Source organism: Colletotrichum higginsianum, chromosome 3, assembly GCF_001672515.1.
Source record: "Colletotrichum higginsianum IMI 349063 chromosome 3, whole genome shotgun sequence".
Classification (NCBI taxonomy): Eukaryota; Fungi; Ascomycota; class Sordariomycetes; order Glomerellales; family Glomerellaceae; genus Colletotrichum; species Colletotrichum higginsianum.
Genome location: NC_030956.1, coordinates 3448295 through 3468090, shown reverse-complemented (window position 1 = coordinate 3468090; position 19796 = coordinate 3448295). Strand labels below are relative to the sequence as shown.

At 53.5% G+C, this 19796-nt stretch overlaps 8 protein-coding genes across 8 annotated transcripts; 6 read left to right on the top strand and 2 right to left on the bottom strand.

The window, feature by feature from the left end:
- Positions 1-681: 681 nt before the first annotated feature.
- On the top strand, positions 682-946 carry CH63R_04573 (zinc-binding dehydrogenase; the record flags this gene model as incomplete). The annotated part of the gene is made up of 2 exons (XM_018299548.1): positions 682-856; positions 909-946. 2 exons carry the CDS (start codon positions 682-684, stop codon positions 944-946), a joined length of 213 nt encoding a protein of 70 aa, XP_018160794.1.
- Positions 947-1498: 552 nt separating this feature from the next.
- CH63R_04572 (KRR1 small subunit processome component) lies at positions 1499-2561 on the bottom strand (the record flags this gene model as incomplete). Its single annotated transcript, XM_018299547.1, has 2 exons — positions 1499-2216; positions 2308-2561. The coding sequence occupies 2 exons, from the start codon at positions 2559-2561 to the stop codon at positions 1499-1501; spliced, it is 972 nt and encodes a 323-aa protein (XP_018160793.1).
- A 910-nt stretch (positions 2562-3471) lies between these two features.
- On the top strand, positions 3472-4961 carry CH63R_04571 (GATA zinc finger; the record flags this gene model as incomplete). Its single annotated transcript, XM_018299546.1, has 3 exons — positions 3472-3515; positions 4000-4353; positions 4763-4961. The coding sequence occupies 3 exons, from the start codon at positions 3472-3474 to the stop codon at positions 4959-4961; spliced, it is 597 nt and encodes a 198-aa protein (XP_018160792.1).
- A 314-nt stretch (positions 4962-5275) lies between these two features.
- Positions 5276-6244, top strand: CH63R_04570 (GATA transcription factor AreB; the record flags this gene model as incomplete). Its single annotated transcript, XM_018299545.1, has 1 exon — positions 5276-6244. The coding sequence occupies one exon, from the start codon at positions 5276-5278 to the stop codon at positions 6242-6244; it is 969 nt and encodes a 322-aa protein (XP_018160791.1).
- A 4612-nt stretch (positions 6245-10856) lies between these two features.
- On the top strand, positions 10857-11282 carry CH63R_04569 (uncharacterized protein; the record flags this gene model as incomplete). The annotated part of the gene is made up of 1 exon (XM_018299544.1): positions 10857-11282. One exon carries the CDS (start codon positions 10857-10859, stop codon positions 11280-11282), a length of 426 nt encoding a protein of 141 aa, XP_018160790.1.
- Positions 11283-11517: 235 nt separating this feature from the next.
- On the bottom strand, positions 11518-12497 carry CH63R_04568 (uncharacterized protein; the record flags this gene model as incomplete). The annotated part of the gene is made up of 2 exons (XM_018299543.1): positions 11518-11998; positions 12061-12497. 2 exons carry the CDS (start codon positions 12495-12497, stop codon positions 11518-11520), a joined length of 918 nt encoding a protein of 305 aa, XP_018160789.1.
- A 1644-nt stretch (positions 12498-14141) lies between these two features.
- CH63R_04567 (uncharacterized protein) lies at positions 14142-15337 on the top strand (the record flags this gene model as incomplete). Its single annotated transcript, XM_018299542.1, has 2 exons — positions 14142-14265; positions 14337-15337. The coding sequence occupies 2 exons, from the start codon at positions 14142-14144 to the stop codon at positions 15335-15337; spliced, it is 1125 nt and encodes a 374-aa protein (XP_018160788.1).
- Positions 15338-16971: 1634 nt separating this feature from the next.
- Positions 16972-19604, top strand: CH63R_04566 (Cullin family protein; the record flags this gene model as incomplete). Its single annotated transcript, XM_018299541.1, has 6 exons — positions 16972-17042; positions 17112-17181; positions 17261-17277; positions 17326-17411; positions 17474-19359; positions 19416-19604. The coding sequence occupies 6 exons, from the start codon at positions 16972-16974 to the stop codon at positions 19602-19604; spliced, it is 2319 nt and encodes a 772-aa protein (XP_018160787.1).
- Between the last annotated feature and the right edge of the window lie 192 nt (positions 19605-19796).

Below are 19796 nucleotides of genomic sequence, written 5' to 3'. Positions count from 1 at the left end.
TAATGAGTATATGGACATATACGCCTGATCCAGGACGATTCCAAGCACTTAGATGAATCGACACTTTGGTTATGCAAATTTGAGCCTCGCCCAACTGATTTGCAGAAACCCGCCGAAACTCTGGCCTCCTCTTACTAGCATGGCTAGGACATGTGACTAAAGGCATTCAACTAAGGGGCAAGTATGAGCTTCCTGATACTGAAATGCAGGGGCAAGATGCTTCTTTGCTGTCAAGCTGATTGGTTCAGCGCTTTTCATCTCTGCCCTTTCACAACTCCCGATGCTTTCTTGTTAAGTCGGAGAGTAGTAGCATTCATGTGTGTAGAAGAGCACACATGTGACGGACTCATTTGATAATACCAATTGCAACCCCCCCTTTCTCTGTCTTACCATCTCGTCTGGATCCTGCCTCCCCCAAGTCCTCAGGGCTATCGATAAGATATACTATACTTATACTAGTTTCACCTTCGTCTTCCTCCTTCTCACTCATGAAAGAAGCCTTCTCCCACATCACTGATGTAAATCAAGTCTGAAAGTTCACACAAACGCTTTGCAGAAGCAACCTGAGTCTGGTCTCCCTAGTGTGTCATCAAAACCAGTCATCGTCTCAGCACTCGTGTTGGCGCTCCTTGCAAGTGTCGACCTCGCCGCTCCAATGACACTATCGAGACACTTCACCCCATGGAAGTACACGTCGCCAAATTGTTCTCCAAGCTCGAGAGCTCCGGCGGCTCTCACTCGGCCCCGAGGAGCTTCCCCTACGAAAATTCTCTGGACACCACCGAGGAGGATGCACTCCGGCACGGCCACACGATTATCCCCGTCGAGCGCGACCTCTGTTACGAGCTTGTCGAGAGTGCCGGCATCGACCGCGACCGCCATCTGAAAACTTCTGCTTCAGCCGACAGTTCAATCACCCTGTGGCAAGAAATGGGACGAGGGCTGAGATCCGCCCACCTAACCCTGCAACTGCTCGTCCACATAGGCAAGCGACATGGGCCTCGTCTGAGAGATGCCCCCCTCTTTCAGCCAAAAGTTTGGCCAGACAGACCAAACCCTTTGCCCTGTGGCGGGAATTTGGTGTGCTTAGTTCGGACACGAAAAGAGGAGGGCCATGGACAGGAATCAGACAAGAAGAGGACGAATGCTGATGTAGCCAGTCTGGTTCACCCACCATAATAAGGTAGTCGACACTATCAGTTTCTCAAGCCAACCGCGTTACACATCAGTGCTTTCCCATTATTGTGACATTTCGTTTTTGTTTGATATACATATCGCGAGGCGGTGTAGTTTAAGTAGATCGCCACTGTACATGTGAGAAGGCTCCTGAACTCTCAATGAATGGAAGGGTATCTTGGGTGAGCTAACACCTCACACCTATGTACGCGACGACCCCTTTTCTGCTCGCAGATGCAATGCAGGCATCTACTCGGGTCTACAACACGCACACGCTTTCCTCCACGCCCTCGTCCCGCATGCCTTCTCTGACCTGCGCCCTTCACTCGTCGTCCTCGCTCTTCTTTCTCTTCTTCCTCTTGTGGCCCAGCTCTTCGGGCGGTATGTACTCCTTTTCCCTCTCGCGCAACCTCTCGACCTTTTTCTGCTTCTGCTGCTCCATGCGCTCGGCCTGGGCGGCTTTGGCCTTGGCCTCCTTGCCCAGAAAGTACTCGCCCGTCTCGATCTGCTTGTCGACCTTGCTCTTCTCGGGAGCGGGGGGGAACGGGGTGTAGACCTTTTTGGTCTTGTCGGTGACCTTAAGCGGCACGCGTCTGCTGCTGAGCGTCTTCTTCTTGAAATTGGGCAGGAAGCGGTCCCAACTTTCGTTGGCGAGCTCCGGGTCCTTTGCGAGCTCGCGCTTGATCATGAGTTCCTTAATGTGGTAGATGGGGTGAATGTTGGCCATGCAGTCTTCGACGACGCGGCGCACCTCCTTGAGACCCTTGAAGGGCCCCATGACGGAGACGGTGCTGCCTTGCACAAGGATGTAGGTCTGAGTGAGCAGCTCGAGCGCCTTGAGGGTTGAGCCGTTAGGGCCGAGGATGCGCTGGCGGCGCTTGACGTAGCGCTCCTTGTTGCGCACCAGATTGCGGATCTTGATGACGTCGCAGGCGACGCCGTCTTCGAGGATCTTGAGCGCCTGGGGCGCGGGAACGCTTCGGGCGAGGAGCTTGATGAGGTCGCGGGCATTGAGAATTGCAGCGGGGTCATATGTTTTTCTGAGGGCAACGAATGTCAGTTTCTCCGTGTACCAAGACCAAGCCCGCGCTTCCCCAGCAAGGCAGGCGGGACGGGCGCGGATAGACTCACCTTGTCGTCTTGACGGTCATGGAACCTTCAATAAGGTCAAGAGAGCAGGCGATGCCCGTCTTCTCGAGGGCCTTTGTGACGAGAGGCCATGCCTCCTTGAGGTAGACTTCGCGGTACTTGGGGAAGACGATCGCAAAGGACGATTCTTCGGCAAAGGTGCCTCCAGCGTTGTCGGCGGGGGTAAAGGTGTCAATCTTCCACTTGTCAATGTCGTCTGTATCCCATGGCTTTTCCTTCTTGTATGTGGAGGGCATCTTGGCGGTTATCGTGTGTTGAGACACAGGTTTGGCAGCCGCCTCTGTTTACCAGGAAAAAGAAGTGCAGGACGACCGGTGGTGTAGGTAGTGGCGCTGGTCGTCGAATCTTTTTTTCGGAGCTTATCGATACGGGTGGGGCTTCCCTCGACCGTGGCTCTCCGAAACCGATATCCACCAGAGGGACGGACACCACAACCCCAGTTCCTGATTCTACGTTGCCAGTCTGTTTCTTACTTACGGATGCAGCACCTAACTATCTGGGTAGGTTTCACAGTATACAGGAGGCACGAGGAGGAGTACAGACGACGTGACAGATGGACAGATAGGGCCATCCAAACCATAAGGCGAAGTCAGGAATTTGCTTAAATGTGTCAGATTGCCTGCTAGGTAGGCTATCTTTCACGCTTTCATCATTGCCATTGGCCGCCACATCCTTCTATATAAGCCTCAGCTCAGAACGATCGGTGGCGGACGAGGACACTCAGTGAGAGGACCACTGCCATGGGTTAGGTCCCGAATGCGAGGTTCCGGTGACAGCAATTGCATTGTGTACGGAGAAAGTTGACAAAGTAGCTTACCTAGGTAGACAATACCAACCTATCTACCAACTGTACCTGGGTACCTAGGTATGGAGGTAAGTGCGCGCGATCTGGGGTTGAACGTTGAACTAATGGATTCCTCGCCAGCTACGGCAGGTGCTACGTACGGCATAACACGGAAAGAATCAGATAAGCATTGCCGCCTTGAACGGGGCGACTGATAAACCCCCTATCGAAGTACGTTGCGAAATGCAGCGGGAAAGAAAGAAAAAACCCCATCTCATGAGTCTCTCGCCCCAGCGCAGTTGCTTATGCCATAAGGCTGACTGGGCTTCAGTAGCCGGTCCAATCACAACCCACTTACCGCCATGAGTTCCAGTGGAAGCCCCTCCCTCCCCAAAATGACCACTAGGTAAACAGTGGCACTTGATAGGCCCGACCAAGTCGCCAGTTATCGCGTAGTAAAATTGTCGACGATTAGGGGAATGCGCGTTCGCAATCGTCCATCTCTCTGCTCTTTTCACCTTTCTCCAAAAGTACCTACGCACGCATTGTAATGCCCAAGACCTCGCTGTTACTTCACATCAGAACTTGACATCTCACCCCCTCGCGCAATTTCTGTTTGACTCTGCAGGGACCGTGTCTGCCCTGCGACCAAGTAGTCGCTCCCTCTGCCGCGCCTTTCCGCAACAATTTTTTTCTCCTTCTCCCCTTCCTCACGACCTCGCCGTCATCTTTCATCCACCCACTGCCTCCCCCGACCGCCCACTCTGTCTCCCGCACCCTCGATCTTCGGCGCATTGGCATGAATAGCAACACCTGACTATACTCTTGGGCCAGCACGTGAATATTGCTGTTGCGAAAAAGTTAGACTTCAAGCGACCGCCTACCCACAGACATCGCAAGGGCAGCGAGCACCTTGAAAGATCGCCTCGCCTATCTCCTTCACACGAAAGCCCGACTACCCCCCGCGACGAAATCGCCGCAACCGCCATCCTGGCCGCCATCCAAGACTCTGCGCCTGCTTCGGCTTTGGACAGACTCGCAGACCACGATTTACCCTCCTTCCGATCGGTCATGGAGGAAGCTACCGCCCTCGCCAACCTCGCGTTGCCGCAGACCAACATCGAGCCCATCTCCCGACCCAGTTCGACCTCGACCTCGGAATCTGCATCCGCGTCTCTGCCCCAGTTGCCAGGCATCTCGGCGCTCGCCCAGGCCAATTCCGCGACAAGTTCGCCACAGATGCGGTACGTTGATACATGATGGAAGGATTTTTGAGCCAGGCTCTCGCCATCCTTTTCGCATTTCCCCTTCTCGGACACCCCTCTTTGTCCTGGTCTTGTCTCGTTCGGTCCCTGGCGGAGCACAAGCGATGGGGAGACGGGACGGTTGTGAAGTCGAAGGCGACTAAAGGGCTAGAAAGGCATGAACTGTGTCTTGTTTGTTGCTGCTGTTGTATACGATGCCCAAATCTCCCGCGCCTTTCGTCACCCGCACAACTGATCTCGCAACCGAGAGACCTCGATGGACGTGCTTGCGCAACATGCGCAATCCGCGCCGGCGTTGCTGTGGAGGCCCGAAGAGCGCGCGCCAATTCCGCGTTGCTTTGTTATCACAGAAAGAGTGGAGGGATAAGGACTGACATATGATCCACAGAGAAGCCATTCCCGCGACCGCTCCCGCCGCATCCACACCGACACACGCGCCCGCGCCCGCGCCTGCACCAGCGCCTGCTCCCGCGCCGACGCCGACCTACGCCTCTGGCGGAGGCTCCACTACCGTATGTCGTCTCCCCTTTCCTATCGTTCCCCCTGAAAAGCCAATCCCGAAAGCGCCCAAGAGCATCCGTACCTAAGCGCACATGACGAAGTTGCAATTCCCGTTATCGCGTGAGCGTATCAGTGGCTAGTTTGGCTTTCGTTATCTCCAACCCTGTCATCGGTGGGGGAAAAGCGGGACGGAAAGATAAGATTACTCTTTGGGTGGTTATCAGAATATTTCTCGTTTCCCTCATCAATCCCGCATTGCCAGCAGCATCCGCGAAAAGCCGCCAGAATCACTTTTCTGCGCTTCCTGTATCGCTGGGCAGTTGCGCAGATTAACAGAGGACTTGTTGTGTTTTTCTTTTTCTTTTCAAGGGGTCGGAACCTTTGTTTCGAGAAGACCATCATGATGGCCAGCGGCGCTAACGATCGGGACTCAACACAGCCAACATGTCAAAACTGCCAAACCTCAACTACGCCTCTATGGCGCCGCGATGAATACGGGACGGTTCTTTGCAATGCATGCGGTCTCTTTCTCCGTCTGCACGGTCGACCCAGACCGATTTCGCTCAAGACCGATGTCATCAAGTCCCGGAATCGCGTCAAGACCATGCGCCCCGGAATGGCCTCGAAGAAGAAGGTTTGTGATGCGCCTGCGAATCCCGACCTCGATGTCACACTTCCATTTGGCTTACATGATGTTCTTGAGCAGCAGCAACAGCAACAGCATGGTCACAACTTTACAGGCGCGACTGACCCGAACGGACTCGACCTTCACGGACAGACGCCCGGCTCGGCGCAACGAAGACCCTCCCAGAAGTCCACGAACGGCAACGCTGACGGTGACTCCCCTGGCTCTCGGAACGGGACGCCTTCTTTGTACAATCCTGGCCTTCCCGTATTCCAAGGCATGGACGACGCGCAGCTCCAGGCAGGCCTGCAAGGCTTCTCAGAGAACCGCGCCGGCTCCCCTTTAAACGGCGACCGCCACCTCGACGTTCCCCAGACCCACGAGCAGTTGATCGCGACCAACTCAGCCCTCAAGACTCGCGTCAGTGAATTGGAGTTGATAAACGAACTCTTCCGCGGCCGTCTGAGCCAGATGGAACAAGACGAGGCAAGCGCAAGACGTGGCCAGGAGATCAGCGGCAAAGCCGAGGCCCAGCTGCGCATGCAGCTTGAAACAAGCAAGAAGCAGTTGGAGGAAAGCCACCGCAGGGAAAACAATCTCAAGCGGCGTCTTGACGAGTTGGAGCTGGAGCTGAAGGAGGCCATTGACATGTCGGACTCGGGCCGCGCAACAAAGAAGCTCAAAGCTACAGTCACAGACATGGTCGGCGAATCCGAAGTTTCGACGCCTCAGTCCACCACTTGATATGACAACGATGCGCAACAACCGCAACGATGGCAGCATTTCCTCGGCGGCATGGATGCGGCTGCCCATGTGCTTATGAACCGAGGAGCAGCAACGACTGCCTTGTGTCAGGGCCAGTGTATCACCAATCCACGCCGAATTTCCTTTTCCTACCTCTGGACAGAGCGTTCGCACAATCCACAAATCCCCCAACGAAAACACAATTAAGGACCAGGCAGGCTTTGCAGAGTTCACCACGCTTATACCTATAATGCTGCGTGTTTTCCTCGTCTTTGTTTTCCTTTCTCCATTTTCTCCACATTGGCGGTTACGCCTGTGTCGCGTCCTAGGCCCCACGGGGACGAAGGCTATGAAGGTTCGGCTGTTAGAGGAACGGGCGTTGCGGCCACTTTCGGACTCGGTCCCAAGAAGGAAGATGACCTTAATACAGGAGAGCAGAAGATGAATCTGAAGGGGGAAGTGGGACTGGGGTCTATCATCACCGGTGATAGCCACACACAAAAAAAACTTTGACGAAAATTTGAGGGACGGGGGCTCTTTGCGATGGAGTACATAGGACGTTGCTCGAGGGCAATCCCCTGGAATACGGGATACTCAAAAGTCATTTTTCTTTCCGCGACCGAAAAAAAATAGAGGCTTGACGCTGTTTATGACAACCATGTTGCCGCCATGTGTGATGGACGCACTGGCGTGCCGCAGCAGGTTCTGCTAAATTGCCAATGCCTACACCCAACTCTACGTTGGCAAGTTTCTGCTTCATGTCGATGTCCTCTTTTAACGCTGCCGTTCTCGGTTCTAAAGTCGTGACAGGTCGACCGAATTCAACCCGTCGAGCCACCAGGCGTCTGATAAGATGTCATGATGGGGCATCTCCCACCCCAATTTCTCTCTAGCCGGCCGACCTCCTCGCTCCGGCCCCAAGGCGAGACGGGAGACAACCGAGGTGAAGGGCAGCAACGAAAAAGAGGCAGTGAAATAGGCGACAAGAGGGATGCCTCGTTGGTCTGTTGATGTGATCGTCGTTCTCTCTCAGGAAGCAAGTCCGTCTAGCATGCGCGGTTTCGCAATGGTTACGGTATCTATCACTCTAGCTGCCGTGTATGCAGCTGCCCGAGTCGCAGCAATGGCTCGGTATGAATGCATCCAGTGCATACGATTTCGAGAATGACCGGGCGGGCGGGGAGGGGAGGAGAGACCAGGGCCCCGGCCTTAAGTGGATGCTGGGGGGAGAGGGGGAGAGAGAAGATTAGCTGCTCCCCACTTGCCCGCCCGCCTGTCCATGTCGGCGCTTCCCGCTGTGCTATCCCCCAATTTTTAAAAGGGTTTGGTGCACGGCGTTGCCAACTGCGGTAGAGTAATTAAGGTACGTTATCAAGGCGGTCCCTCTTAAGGTCGCACAGGTACACAATATAAAGAAAAATATAGTAAAAAAATACAGTATAAGTATTATACTTAATACTAAATACATTATAAGGTTTCTTTAGAAACTTAGTATTATAGAGGCTTCTAAGCCTATAACTACCCTATTAACTAATCTTACATTTAAGTAGAATTATAACTCTAATAAGTACACTAGAGTATATTAAGATTAATATTATAATATTTTACCTACTTATTCTTATAAATTATTATTTAATATATAAGTTTATATAAAATAGCTAAATTTAAATAAAAATATTTACTCCTTAAATTACTATTCTCTTTAGTAATTATAACTTATTAGTTAGCTTCTTATTCTATACTCTAAATAAGCTAAATACTAATATTTAATAAGTTTAGTAATTAGTACTAATAGCTAAGAGGCTAGGCCTTTATAAGCTACTTATATAGAGCCTACTTATAAGCTCTAAGTCCCTAATAAATTTAGAAGTAGTAGCTCTATTAGTATTTGCAGTAGAACTATTCCTACTTAAAGAACTAAGTCCTTAAGACTAAATTTACAATACTATAACTATATTTAGAGTAATCCTTAATATACTTAATTTAGAGTACAACTTAATAAGAGAGCTACATAAAGAGATTAATAATTTAAGGTAGTAAGTTAATTTTATTAAGGACGTCCTATACACTCTAATAATAGTAATAATAGTTATATAATAGGTAGCTTATTAGTGCTAGGGTTAGTAGGTAAGGATAGTTATAGGAGCAAGGCAGCTAGACTATGAATGTAACTACAGTCCCTAAGAACACTATGTCCCTTCGAAAAGGGAAACTGCAGTAGAGAATCATTGCAAAAACCTATGAGGCTTAACGTGAGCCGCGCGATTGATGCCGTGCATATATATCTACATACCTACCCTGTACAATGACGAAATTGACGGCCGTGATCTTCTTCTTGACAATGCATGTCACCCTCTCAGGACCGTGCTTCTCTCCCACTCATTCAATCCCTAACCGAAGTACGTGCGTGTTCGTACATCCTTTCGCCCCCAGCCATGGGCGACAGGGATAAGGCGGGAAGGTGATGGGCAATCTAGCAATCTGATGTTTGTGTACATGCGCGTGCGCGCGTGCGGCATACAGGAAGGGAGGGGGGAGGGGGGGAAAGATAGATAAGAAATTTGTTTATCAGTAAAAGAAGAAAAACAGTATCCGGATGTCGACAAGGAAAGGGAGGGGGACAAATAAACCCAGGTGTTTCAGTATCCCACATGTTCGTTCCCCTTGGAGTGCGCCGCGCAAGGATATCATTGCCCTGCCCACATTGCAAAATTCCACATGGCAGCCAATCTGGAAAGGTGTGTCTAACTGTCTGATGAGCACGACCAGCGCGCCCACCTACATAGTAAGCATTGGCATTAGCAATCGCAAGGCGCAGCAGACGCAACCCGTCCTTACCCGGGTGGTGAAAATGGAAGACTCTGCAAGGTGGCGAGTGTGACTTGTTAGCGAAGCGAGAGACGAGAACACCCCCACCTTACCAACACCTCCATGGTAGGAAAGAGATGTTGGGTTTTCCTGGGGAAAATGGGAGACGAGCGGGAGAAGGAAGAGGGAATGGGGGACGAGGAATGAAGGCAATGCACTGTTCCGAAGTTTCGGGCAGGGATGGCAAGGCGCCAGATTAACGCGGATTCCAGCTCTGCCCATCGAGGTTTGCTCTTCTGTTCCTTATCCCTCTATCCATACCTAGCTACCCTGTCTTTTGTTTGTACCCCATGCCCAAGTGGGAGAGGCGGGAGGATATGGGAGAATCGAGTCACTCGATGGCGAAAAGCACACCACACATCCGTCCACTCACACAACTCTCACCAGCGTCCCCAGGTCCCAAGCATTCGTACACTGTGTCCCTCAGTAGGTAGTCTCCCTGCGGCGTTGACGGTGGCGCGGCCTAAGATGGGTTTGGGAGAACGAACATCCACGGTGAGCAAAAGAGCAAGGGCAGAAGAAGCTCGGACGCCCGGAGCCAACCAACATCGCCCACAGATTGGATTAGATCCCGCATCCCCCCTCCGCCCCCATGCCAACAACAACGCCTTTTCTTCGAGACAATCCAGCAAATTCCTTCCACCCTCCCCAGATAAAAAAGAACGAGCTGCGTTGCGCTGCAAGTCTACACCATGTGGGGGCCTAGGCCAAGGCCTGGGCTACCGAGTTACGTTGCCGTCTCCCTCCCCCCTAGCCCACCACACTCTCAGTTCAGGTTGCTTTCTCAGGCCTTGTCATTGGACGATTGGGCTTGATGCCCGTGCCCGAGCGGACGCTTTAGGCAAGTTACTTCCCACGGCCCACGGAGAGAATCGGGGGAACGGACGGCAAGCTGAGAAGGGGAGATGGACACCCTTGGGCTAGAGGGAGGGACGAAAGAGAAAGAGAAAAAAACCTACCTGTATGCCGTCCAACATGATGTTTAGATCCCACATCAACAGGACACAAGGTACCTTGCCCCCTCCGTGCCGTTCACCCGCACTCTCACCCTAGCTGCCATTCGGCAAATCATCTCAATCCGGTTCTCTCGGCTTCTCGTCCTTGTATTGTGTTTCTGTGTTTGTGTATATGTGTGCGTGCGTGTGCTTGGAACATTACAGTTACAGGGTCATTTCTCCGGCTGACACTAGGGAGGAACGTCTGCGTCTATCCCTCTCGTATCTGGGGATCCCTCGCGAGACATTCCAGAGTGGTCCAGCTCCATACCTCTCACACTCTCGCCCATACCTACTACCTATCAACACTCTTTCTGGTGTTTACAAGATAGCAGAACGCACCCTTTCGGTTTCCGCCCTTCCCTCCGAGCAGTCCCCGACAACATTACCTTGCGCCATGTTGAGTAACAGAGGAAGTTAATCATCCACGTCCCTCTCGAAAGTGTCCTTTCCACTACCAACAAACCAACTAGCGACTTCTCCAAACCGGACTCATCGTCATCGTTACCAAAAACACTTTCTTCCCATCGTTACAAGCCTCGACAGCAAAAGCAACAAAGAAGAACGAGATGCTTCAATTGTCGACGATATCAAGCCGGGCTGGCTACAGCCCCCTTGTACCCTCTCCTCTGAACCCAGAGGTCCACACCATCGCGCCGCAGCGTTGCCAGAGATTGCGGGAGAAGAGGCGCCAGCAGAGCCGTGGAGACGTAAGCCCGACCCAGAGGCTGCTCCGTCACAAAGCCGCCATGGCCTGGAAGTCGGAGGCCCTCACACGCGAGAGTACAATGTACACCCGCGAGGAGATCCTCGACATCATCGCCGAGTGCGACCGTCAAGACGCCGCGGCGAGGGGCACCCCGGTCATTACGACCACCTCCAGCGACAAGCAGACGGACAAGCCACAGCCTCGGGTGCACATCCGCGCGGCGCACTGGAAGGAGCACGACGGAGAGGAGTATGATTTCTTCTGCGAGATGGACGAGTTCGATGCCAGTGATGCCGACGAGAGCTCACGTCAATGGTCCTCGCTCGTCCCTAGGCTGCGCAGCCCCTTCTCCAAAGACATGGCACGCCGAGTTGCGCTGGCATTCGGATTGATGTGTATCTGTGGGTGTCTGCCGGTGCTTCGAGCCCACGGCTTTCACATCTACTCGGTCACCGAGGCGCCATAGGTGCTGCAAACCCACCCTATCACCGCATATAATCCAACAAAAGCCACAACGTCGCCGCCATTCATTATTCGGAGAGGAGAATGCGTCCGGCGGCAGCAAGTCGAAAAGTAAGAGAGGAGTCTATCCAGAGCGGGGCTCGCTCGATCGTCGCCCCTAAACCATATCGAACCGGCTCTCGTCTATAGAGCACATATTACACACCGTCTAAGCGGTTCTGGAGTGCCCCCTGCTGGGGTTACTTTTTCTCGTCGTCGTGCGAGGGAGCGGATTTTTCTTTGTCTTTCGGGGTTTCGGCGTTGACTTGCCTCGCAGCTTGTTTGGCGGCTTCGTCCGCGGCATTGTCCGTAGCCTCCTCTTGCTTGGCCTGCTTGGCATGGTTGACCTGCCATATAGCCCGTTCGATTTCGACGCCCAACTCGGGCACTTCGAGCGCTTTGGCGATATGCTGACCATTGACCTGCGACAGCAGGATGGCGTCGTCCTTGGCGTTTTCCTCCTTGGCCTGCAGAGGCTCGTTGAGGCCGAGGGCTGGCTTTGACGGCGTTTGAGTTGTGCTTTCTGGAATCAACGGTGTGTAGATGTCGTTTAGCAGCTTCGACGGGGACAGGGCCAGGAGTTTGTTGTCTATGAGGAATCGGAGGTGCTTGCCTCCCTCGAGAGCGCGCCAATGCGACCAAGCTCTGTATACCAGGTAGAAGAAAGGCAGGTTAGGGATCCTAGCGGATCAGATAATGTCAGTAAAAGTTTTCTCCTAATAAGAAAACGCTCTATGACTTACACTGGCACGAGAGCGAAGGGCGCCGAGATGGGCATGCCAATCAAACACCAAATGAGTTTCCTCTTGTGCAGCGCGTCGCGCTCAGTCGCCAACGTCTTGACGACCTGCTCTGCCTTTCCCGCGGGGATGACCGAGTCCGGGAAGACCAGCTCAATCCTCTCTTTGCCCTTGAGCTCGTCGTCCTTGCGCCGCGCTGAAATGGGTGGCACCGACTTCAGACCCCATTCTTCGTAGGGGATCCGACGGAGAGCATAGTTGCCGTAATTGACGACCTTCTTCTGCCATCCACTTTCTCTGGCCTCCCAGCCGGCCCACAGCTTTGCAGCTTTCTTGCCAACCTTGTCCGCCAAACCTTGCTGGTTGTTCGTCGCGATATTCAGTCGCTGTGAGTAGAGAAGAGTCCGGCTCGTAGTGAGTGGGAGGAGATAGAGGCGCATGATGGAGACCGAAGCTCAGATCAGGTGGCAATCCGAGGGAGAAGAATAGAGGCACGGCCGTCGTGGTCAATCGGGGGAGCGTGATGCAGAACCCCGCGGTAGTTGCGACAGGACGAGGTGACACAGTGCTCTTGGCTCGTAGTCGAAGTGGTTCAGCTGGTCGCGGCTTGCATATCGATATATATAGTGGAATCGGCGAGAGGAGGCGAAGGGTGCAAAGAAAGACGCGATGCCGGGCGGCCTCTCTGTCCTTGTCTTTCAGCAGGAGGCAATTTTGACGTGTGTCGTGGAGTCCGAGTTTGGCAGCTCTGAGCCTCTCGGGCCTGTGAACGATAGAGACTAGCACGGCGCCCCCCTGTCGTCCATCTTAGCTTCTGGGTCAAGCTTCCTGGATTGAACCTGGGCCAGAGGCTGTGACGCAGGCAGGCGTCATAGGCCGTTGCGGTGTTTTAAGTGGTGCGCTGAAATCACGATCCGCTGTTAGGGCAATACCTCAAGGGATCCCCCCGGGGCTCAAGAGCGACTGCATTGGGACCAGTTGGGAGCCCCTTGTCGGGCGGCGCGACACCTAGGGGAAGAAACGGGAAGCCATACTGCCAGAAGCGTAAAGGAATGGACCCACCCAGACATGTGCCCCTCTATCCTGTCTGAGTTTTTTTAACTGGCCCCAGATCGCGCTCACGCAAATTGACTTTCGAAACCCACTAAAATCCGACCAGCTCGAGGTGCACCCGTCAAATGTCCGCAGACTCAGTGTTTTGCAGTCCGTCCAGGATCCGGAAGTACGTACCCCTTCCTCCCTCGCCGCAGCCCAACAACCCCCTGTCGAGTGTCCCACACGTTGCTCCAGTGCTACCGCACTCTGCCTGTCACCCAAGCACGCTCCATTGGGTCTCCCATTCCCTCCCTCCCGTTCCCCAGCCCTCCCTCCGATTTCGTCTATTTCATTTCAACTCGCCAACTGCTGCAGTCTCTCTGCAAAAGTCCCCCGGTTTGCTGGAACGCCCGGGCGAGAGGCATCGTCACAGACTCAACCGTGGGTCAACCGGAGTACCGTGTCGTGTCGTGCTGTGCCGTCGTCTGCTCTCATTTCGGTGTGTTTTCTGAACTGGCAGACATTACATCGCGCAGCTGAACAGCGCCAACGACATCGAGCCAGCCAGCAGCGCTAGCTTAATCTCTCTCCACGAGACGCAGCCGCCACCTCCGCGGCCGTTGAGAGAACTCAGCGCACCCAACGGGTTGCTGTCCATCTGCTGTCACGCGCCCTCCTTTCTGACCTTACTTTACTTTTCACTCGACCTTATCTTGCTTCTGCCGTCCTTACCTGCTTTTCAGGCCATAATTCTGCCTTCTTTCGCTTCTCTCGCTCCTTTGTAGTCACCCTTCCCTTTACCCTTTTACGAGTGTACCGACTTCGACTATACATACGTGCACACAACGCCACATCACCAACCGCGACAGCATCGATAACACTCGCATCCTACCGCTTCGGCCGAAAGGCGGAGTGCATATTAATATGCGAGCCTTCCCCTACGTCATTAAGAAAGCGTTGAACCTACGACGCTATCGATCACTACCCACATCGAAATAGCCCATATCTCAGCCCTAACGGGTCCTGCTTCGGCCGCGGCTGCGACCGCGATGAGCACGTCCAGTCACCCGCCTGGCAGTTCTGGCTCGCGGGACTTCAGGGCATCGGTTGGCACAAGCAGTACTGCCATAGACACTGGCGCCCCACGACTGAGGGGACCGCGATCGCTTCCCCGTATGATTGCTGCCCCGGCCCGTCCGGGTCACCGCTATATAAGAGCCTTGCTGACCACTCCATCGTGATAGCCTGGATCGATTCGTATGAAACACGTTACGGCGCGCCAACAGAGGACCAGCTTCAACTACTCTCACCCCCGGCTCGAGCCGTTCAGCCGCAGCATAACCACTCACCCAACGAACCAGACCGCCGCGTATCAAAAGACGGTTATGTCGACTGGGCCGGTGATCCCGTTTTAGAAAACGCCCGTCCGAGGCCCAAGGCCAGGCTTACAGACGTCTTTCGCGGCAAGGGCGCACAGCACGGTAGAAAATGGGATCACCTACGAACCGCGGAGCCCGTCATCGTCTCGGCACACAGGCCCGCAACCCAAGGCCCACCAGCAGCATGGAGGGACTTTCTCCAGTCGTCGGCCTACGGGCACATGGAAGGCGAAGAATCGGAGGTTGTAGATGTCGAGGTGTTGGATAAGTTACAGCCCGACTTCAACAAGCGGTATGACGAAACCGTACATCGAGATCTGGAAAAGGCGTCGTCGAAGCAGCGACGATCCAAGACTATGTGGCAGAGGATGTGGTCTCTCATCCTACGTCATTACCTGGTACCCCTAGTTTTCCGACTAACCGTTATGCTCACTTCCATCGTTGCGCTGGCTATCGCAGCACGCATTTACCAAAAGGAGGATGCCAAGAGCAACACCAGCCCGGAACGCGCGCAAAGTATAGTCGCCATTGCCGTCGATACAGTCGCAGTACCATACATAGGCTACATGCTTTGGGACGAGTACACGGGTAAACCGTTAGGTCTCCGGCCCGCCGTCCAAAAGATTGCCCTCATCCTGCTGGACCTCTTCTTCATAGTGTTCAAATCCGCCAGCACATCACTGGCTTTCGAATCCCTGGTCTTCCACAATGTCGAGGCAGGCCAGGTGAGACAACTCAGCCAGGCGTTGGCATCTTTTATGCTAGCCGGTCTGCTGGCATGGATCATGAACTTTATGGTTAATATTTTCCGTACGGTTCAACGGCTTGGGGGTGGGGAAGACGAGAGCTCTCGCGATCACATGTAGCTTGGGGAGGGGAACTGTCTTGGTCTTGTTTGTTGGGTATACCCGGTCTGTTAAAAGCCTGTACTATAGCTGGGGCGCGGTTTGTTCATCGTGGTTGTTTCTTCTTTGTAAATCATAAATACTCCATGGCTATCGTCACGTCTTGCTGTTTGTTCCCAGTGTTGTATTGTAGCAATTGGTTGTGATTTGTGCCCTTTGCAGTCATCTGTTTTATCGGTTTTATAAGAAATCTCTCCTTGAACGTCTTCATATCCAAAAACTCTAACCAGAAACCCACTCTTTTCTTTGGGATGCATTTTCATATCAACCGGCAGTCAGTATGCTTTCAGAAGGCCACTTTGTGAAATCTTTGAGCCCCTGCAAGGACGGCATTGACCGACGCCCATGAAGACAAGGACAATGCTGCAAGGAAAGGGGGTCAAATGTTGCTCTCCCCGTCTACCACAGACAGGCTGAGCAAGGAAGCGTGCAATAGTCCCCAAGGAACTGTAGCCAGTACATGATACAGTTGGGCAATTAAAGGAAGCAAAAGGCTCTGGGAAACGCGCAGATAAAGATGCAGCGACTGTCCATTGTGCTCTTCAACAGTATGGTATATCATAAACCAATAGATGATTGACAGTAGAGGAAAGAAATGGAGTGAATCGTACAAGAATGTAGTAAGCATAACAAGGCCCATTGTTATCAAGTGCAACTTGGCAGTTGAGCACGCCTTTTTCCCTATTGCAGATTACCTACCTATCTATCTGTATACTGCGTGCTGGGGCGGTGGCAGGCGGCAGTACCCACACTAGACTATTCTAGGCATATTACCCCACTTTCTTTCCGGCAGCCAGTCCCAGACTCCAAGCCTTGACCACGCTGCCCAGGGCGCTCTGTATTGACTGAGTTCCAGGTTTGGTTGAAGGTGGCCCATAGGCGTCAGTGTCTGGTACAGCAAGGCGTGGTCGTGTTACCTACGTGGGTCGGGCTGGCCGCCTCCAGACCTCCACTACTGAACGCCTCACACGCACCTCATTTGCACTGCTGCAGCACCTCGCCCAGCAAGCAAACCCGCCCAGGCAACCTTTCTTTCCACTTACAACCTACTCATATCTGCCTGATCGCGTCCAGCTCTGCATCTAGACTACGAAATCGTCTTCTCTTTTTCCTTTCCTCTTCGCGGCGCCATTTGACGACTTCCTTCCCCTTCCGCTCTGACTCGGACAAAGGGCGCTACGTTCCTTCCCTTCCCCAGTTGCGAGGTACAGTATTACCCCCATCCCCCCGTACGGCAGCCTCTCCCTCTCTCAACCCTTGCGACAACGGCCTCACGTTTCCATCCTTCGCACTTCAACGACGATTTCTGGAGCCGTCGTGGTCTGTACCACAAACACATTACTCTCTTCCTGAAAAACGGCTCGACTCTCCACTCTGGCCGCAAGCAGGGCAGGCTTGGAGACTCATATACTCATCACTCCCCCCGTCTGAAGGCGATTTTTCTAAGTCCGTCATCTTTCGCAGGAGGTCCTCCCCGCTTCCCCCACGACAAGTCGCCCCCGAACCAACATCCTATCCACCCACCACCACGACGGCCACGACGGCCTCGCCGATTCCCTCTGCCGACCGCGCACTCGACCCGAGGTCCTCGGATCATGTCAACAGCCAAGATGGCGCCCGCTGTCCAGATGCCCCCGGTCCCTAACCGTGAGGACATTGGAGCCACGTGAGTGGACATCTGTAGCCTCGCGACGGCACCGTCGTTGCCCGACACCCCGCGCTGACCCGAACACAGATGGAAGTACTTGGAAGCCGGCATCCAACGCATCATGCTGGATCTTGAGCGTGGTATCGACATGCAGATCGTAAGTCACATTACCCCACGCCGCCTTGTCCTCTACTGCTGGTGGTCCGATGAGAAGTGCTGACCGTCGCTTGCTGCAGTACATGGGAGTCTACACGTACGCTTTACCTGCCGACCGCTTCTGATGTCTTCTAACAGTGTTTAGCGCCGTTCACAACTTCTGTACCTCCCAAAAAGCCGTCGGGCTGTCGGTTCCTCAAGGAAGCATCGGGTCCGGTAACCACAGGGGAGGTGAGCCAGACAAGACCCCTCCCACTGGCATGTACGGTCGTCATACTGATCTATGTGGACAGCTCACCTTCTCGGAGAGGAGCTATACAACAAGCTCATCGACTATCTTAAGCTACACCTCGGAGGACTCGTCCAGCAGTCCAAGACGCACACCGATGAGGCGTTGCTGACATTCTACATCAAGGAGTGGAACCGATACACGATCGCCGCCAAGTACATCCATCACCTCTTTCGCTATCTTAACCGCCACTGGGTCAAGCGCGAGATGGATGAGGGAAAAAAGAACATATACGACGTATACACGCTCCATCTCGTGCAATGGCGCCGGGTGCTTTTCGAGCAGGTTTCGACCAAGGTCATGGAAGCCGTCTTGAAGCTGGTCGAGAAGCAGCGCAATGGCGAGACCATCGAATATGGCCAGATCAAGCAGGTTGTCGACTCTTTTGTCTCTCTTGGACTGGACGATACCGATCCCACCAAGTCGACGCTTGACGTCTACCGCTTCCACTTCGAGCGCCCCTTCCTGGCCGCCACCAAGGAGTACTACCAGAACGAATCCAAACAGTTCGTTGCCGAAAACAGCGTTGTCGAATACATGAAGAAGGCGGAGACACGGTTGGAAGAAGAGGAGGAGCGAGTGCGCATGTACCTGCACGCTGATATTATCAATCCGTTGCGTAAGACGTGCAACCAAGCCCTCATCGCTGATCACTCGACATTGCTCAGGGACGAGTTCCAGGTGCTTTTGGACAACGACCGAGAAGAGGACATGGCCAGGATGTACAAGCTTCTCTCACGAATTCCAGAGGGTTTGGATCCTCTGAGACAGCGATTCGAGACGCATGTCCGCAAGGCAGGCTTGAGCGCCGTGGAGAAAGTGGCGTCGGATGCCGAGAAGCTGGAACCTAAGGTCTACGTCGATGCGCTATTGGAAATTCACTCTCAGTACTCTGGATTGGTGACTCGCGCCTTCGAGGGCGAGGCCGAGTTCACGCGGTCTTTGGACAACGCCTGCCGCGAGTTCATCAACAGAAACGAGGTCTGCAAGTCAGGCTCCAATAAGTCACCGGAACTTCTGGCCAAATACACCGACGTGCTGCTGAGGAAGAGCGGCAGCGGTATCGAGGAGGGCGAGTTGGAGAACACCCTGACGCAGATCATGACCGTCTTCAAGTATATTGAGGACAAGGACGTCTTCCAGAAGTTCTACTCCCGCATGCTAGCTCGTCGCCTGGTGCACAGCAACTCTTCGTCGGACGATGCGGAAACCAGCATGATCAGCAAGCTCAAGGAGGCGTGCGGTTTCGAGTACACAAACAAGCTACAGAGAATGTTCCAGGACATGCAGACCTCCAAGGACCTGAACGTCAGTTTCAAGGAGCATGTCACCAGTCTTGGTATCAACAAGAACGCTCTCGACTCCCAGTACTCCATCCTGGGCACTGGCTTCTGGCCCCTGACTGCGCCAAACACCAGCTTCACCCCTCCAGCTGAGATCAACGAAGACTGCGAGCGCTTTACTCGGTTCTACAAGAACAGGCATGAGGGCCGCAAGTTGACATGGCTGTGGCAACTGTGCAAGGGTGAGGTCAAGGCGGGCTACTGCAAGAACAGCAAGACGCCCTATACCTTCCAGGTGTCCGCCTATCAAATGGCTATCCTGCTCATGTTCAACGACAAGGACAAGCACAGCTACGAGGACATCTCGGGCGTGACCTTGCTGAGCTCAGAGGTTCTAGACCAGGCATTGGCCATCTTGCTGAAGGCTAAGGTTCTCATCGTGTCGCCTGATGGGAAGCCTGAAGCCGGCAAAAGCTTTCGGCTCAACTACGATTTCAAGAGCAAGAAGATCAGAGTCAATCTGAACATTGGTGGCGCTAAGGAGGCGAAGCAGGAAGAGGTGGAGACCAACAAGACGATCGAGGAGGACCGCAAGCTTCTGCTGCAGGTACATCATTCCGTTCCAATTATACCACCATTGCAATGTGCTAACAAGTCTACCAGTCTGCCATTGTGCGCATCATGAAGGCGAGAAAGAAGATGAAGCACACTCAGCTCGTCAGCGAGACTATCAACCAGATTCGATCGCGCTTCGTGCCGAAGGTCTCGGATATCAAGAAGTGCATAGAGATTCTCCTCGACAAGGAGTACTTGGAGAGACTCGAGGATGACGAGCTTGGCTATCTAGCGTAATTGGAAGCGAGCTTTCCTCTCGAGAGGAGGAAATACCCTCTTGCCTCCCTCGAGTGTTTATGTATTACAACACCCTCAAAACCGCACACACAATCCACCCCCAATCTTACCAGACATCGACTTGACTTACACGGGCACACATTAGGCGTGTGCGGGTTCTTCGAACAGGACGGAGGAACACTGATGAACGAA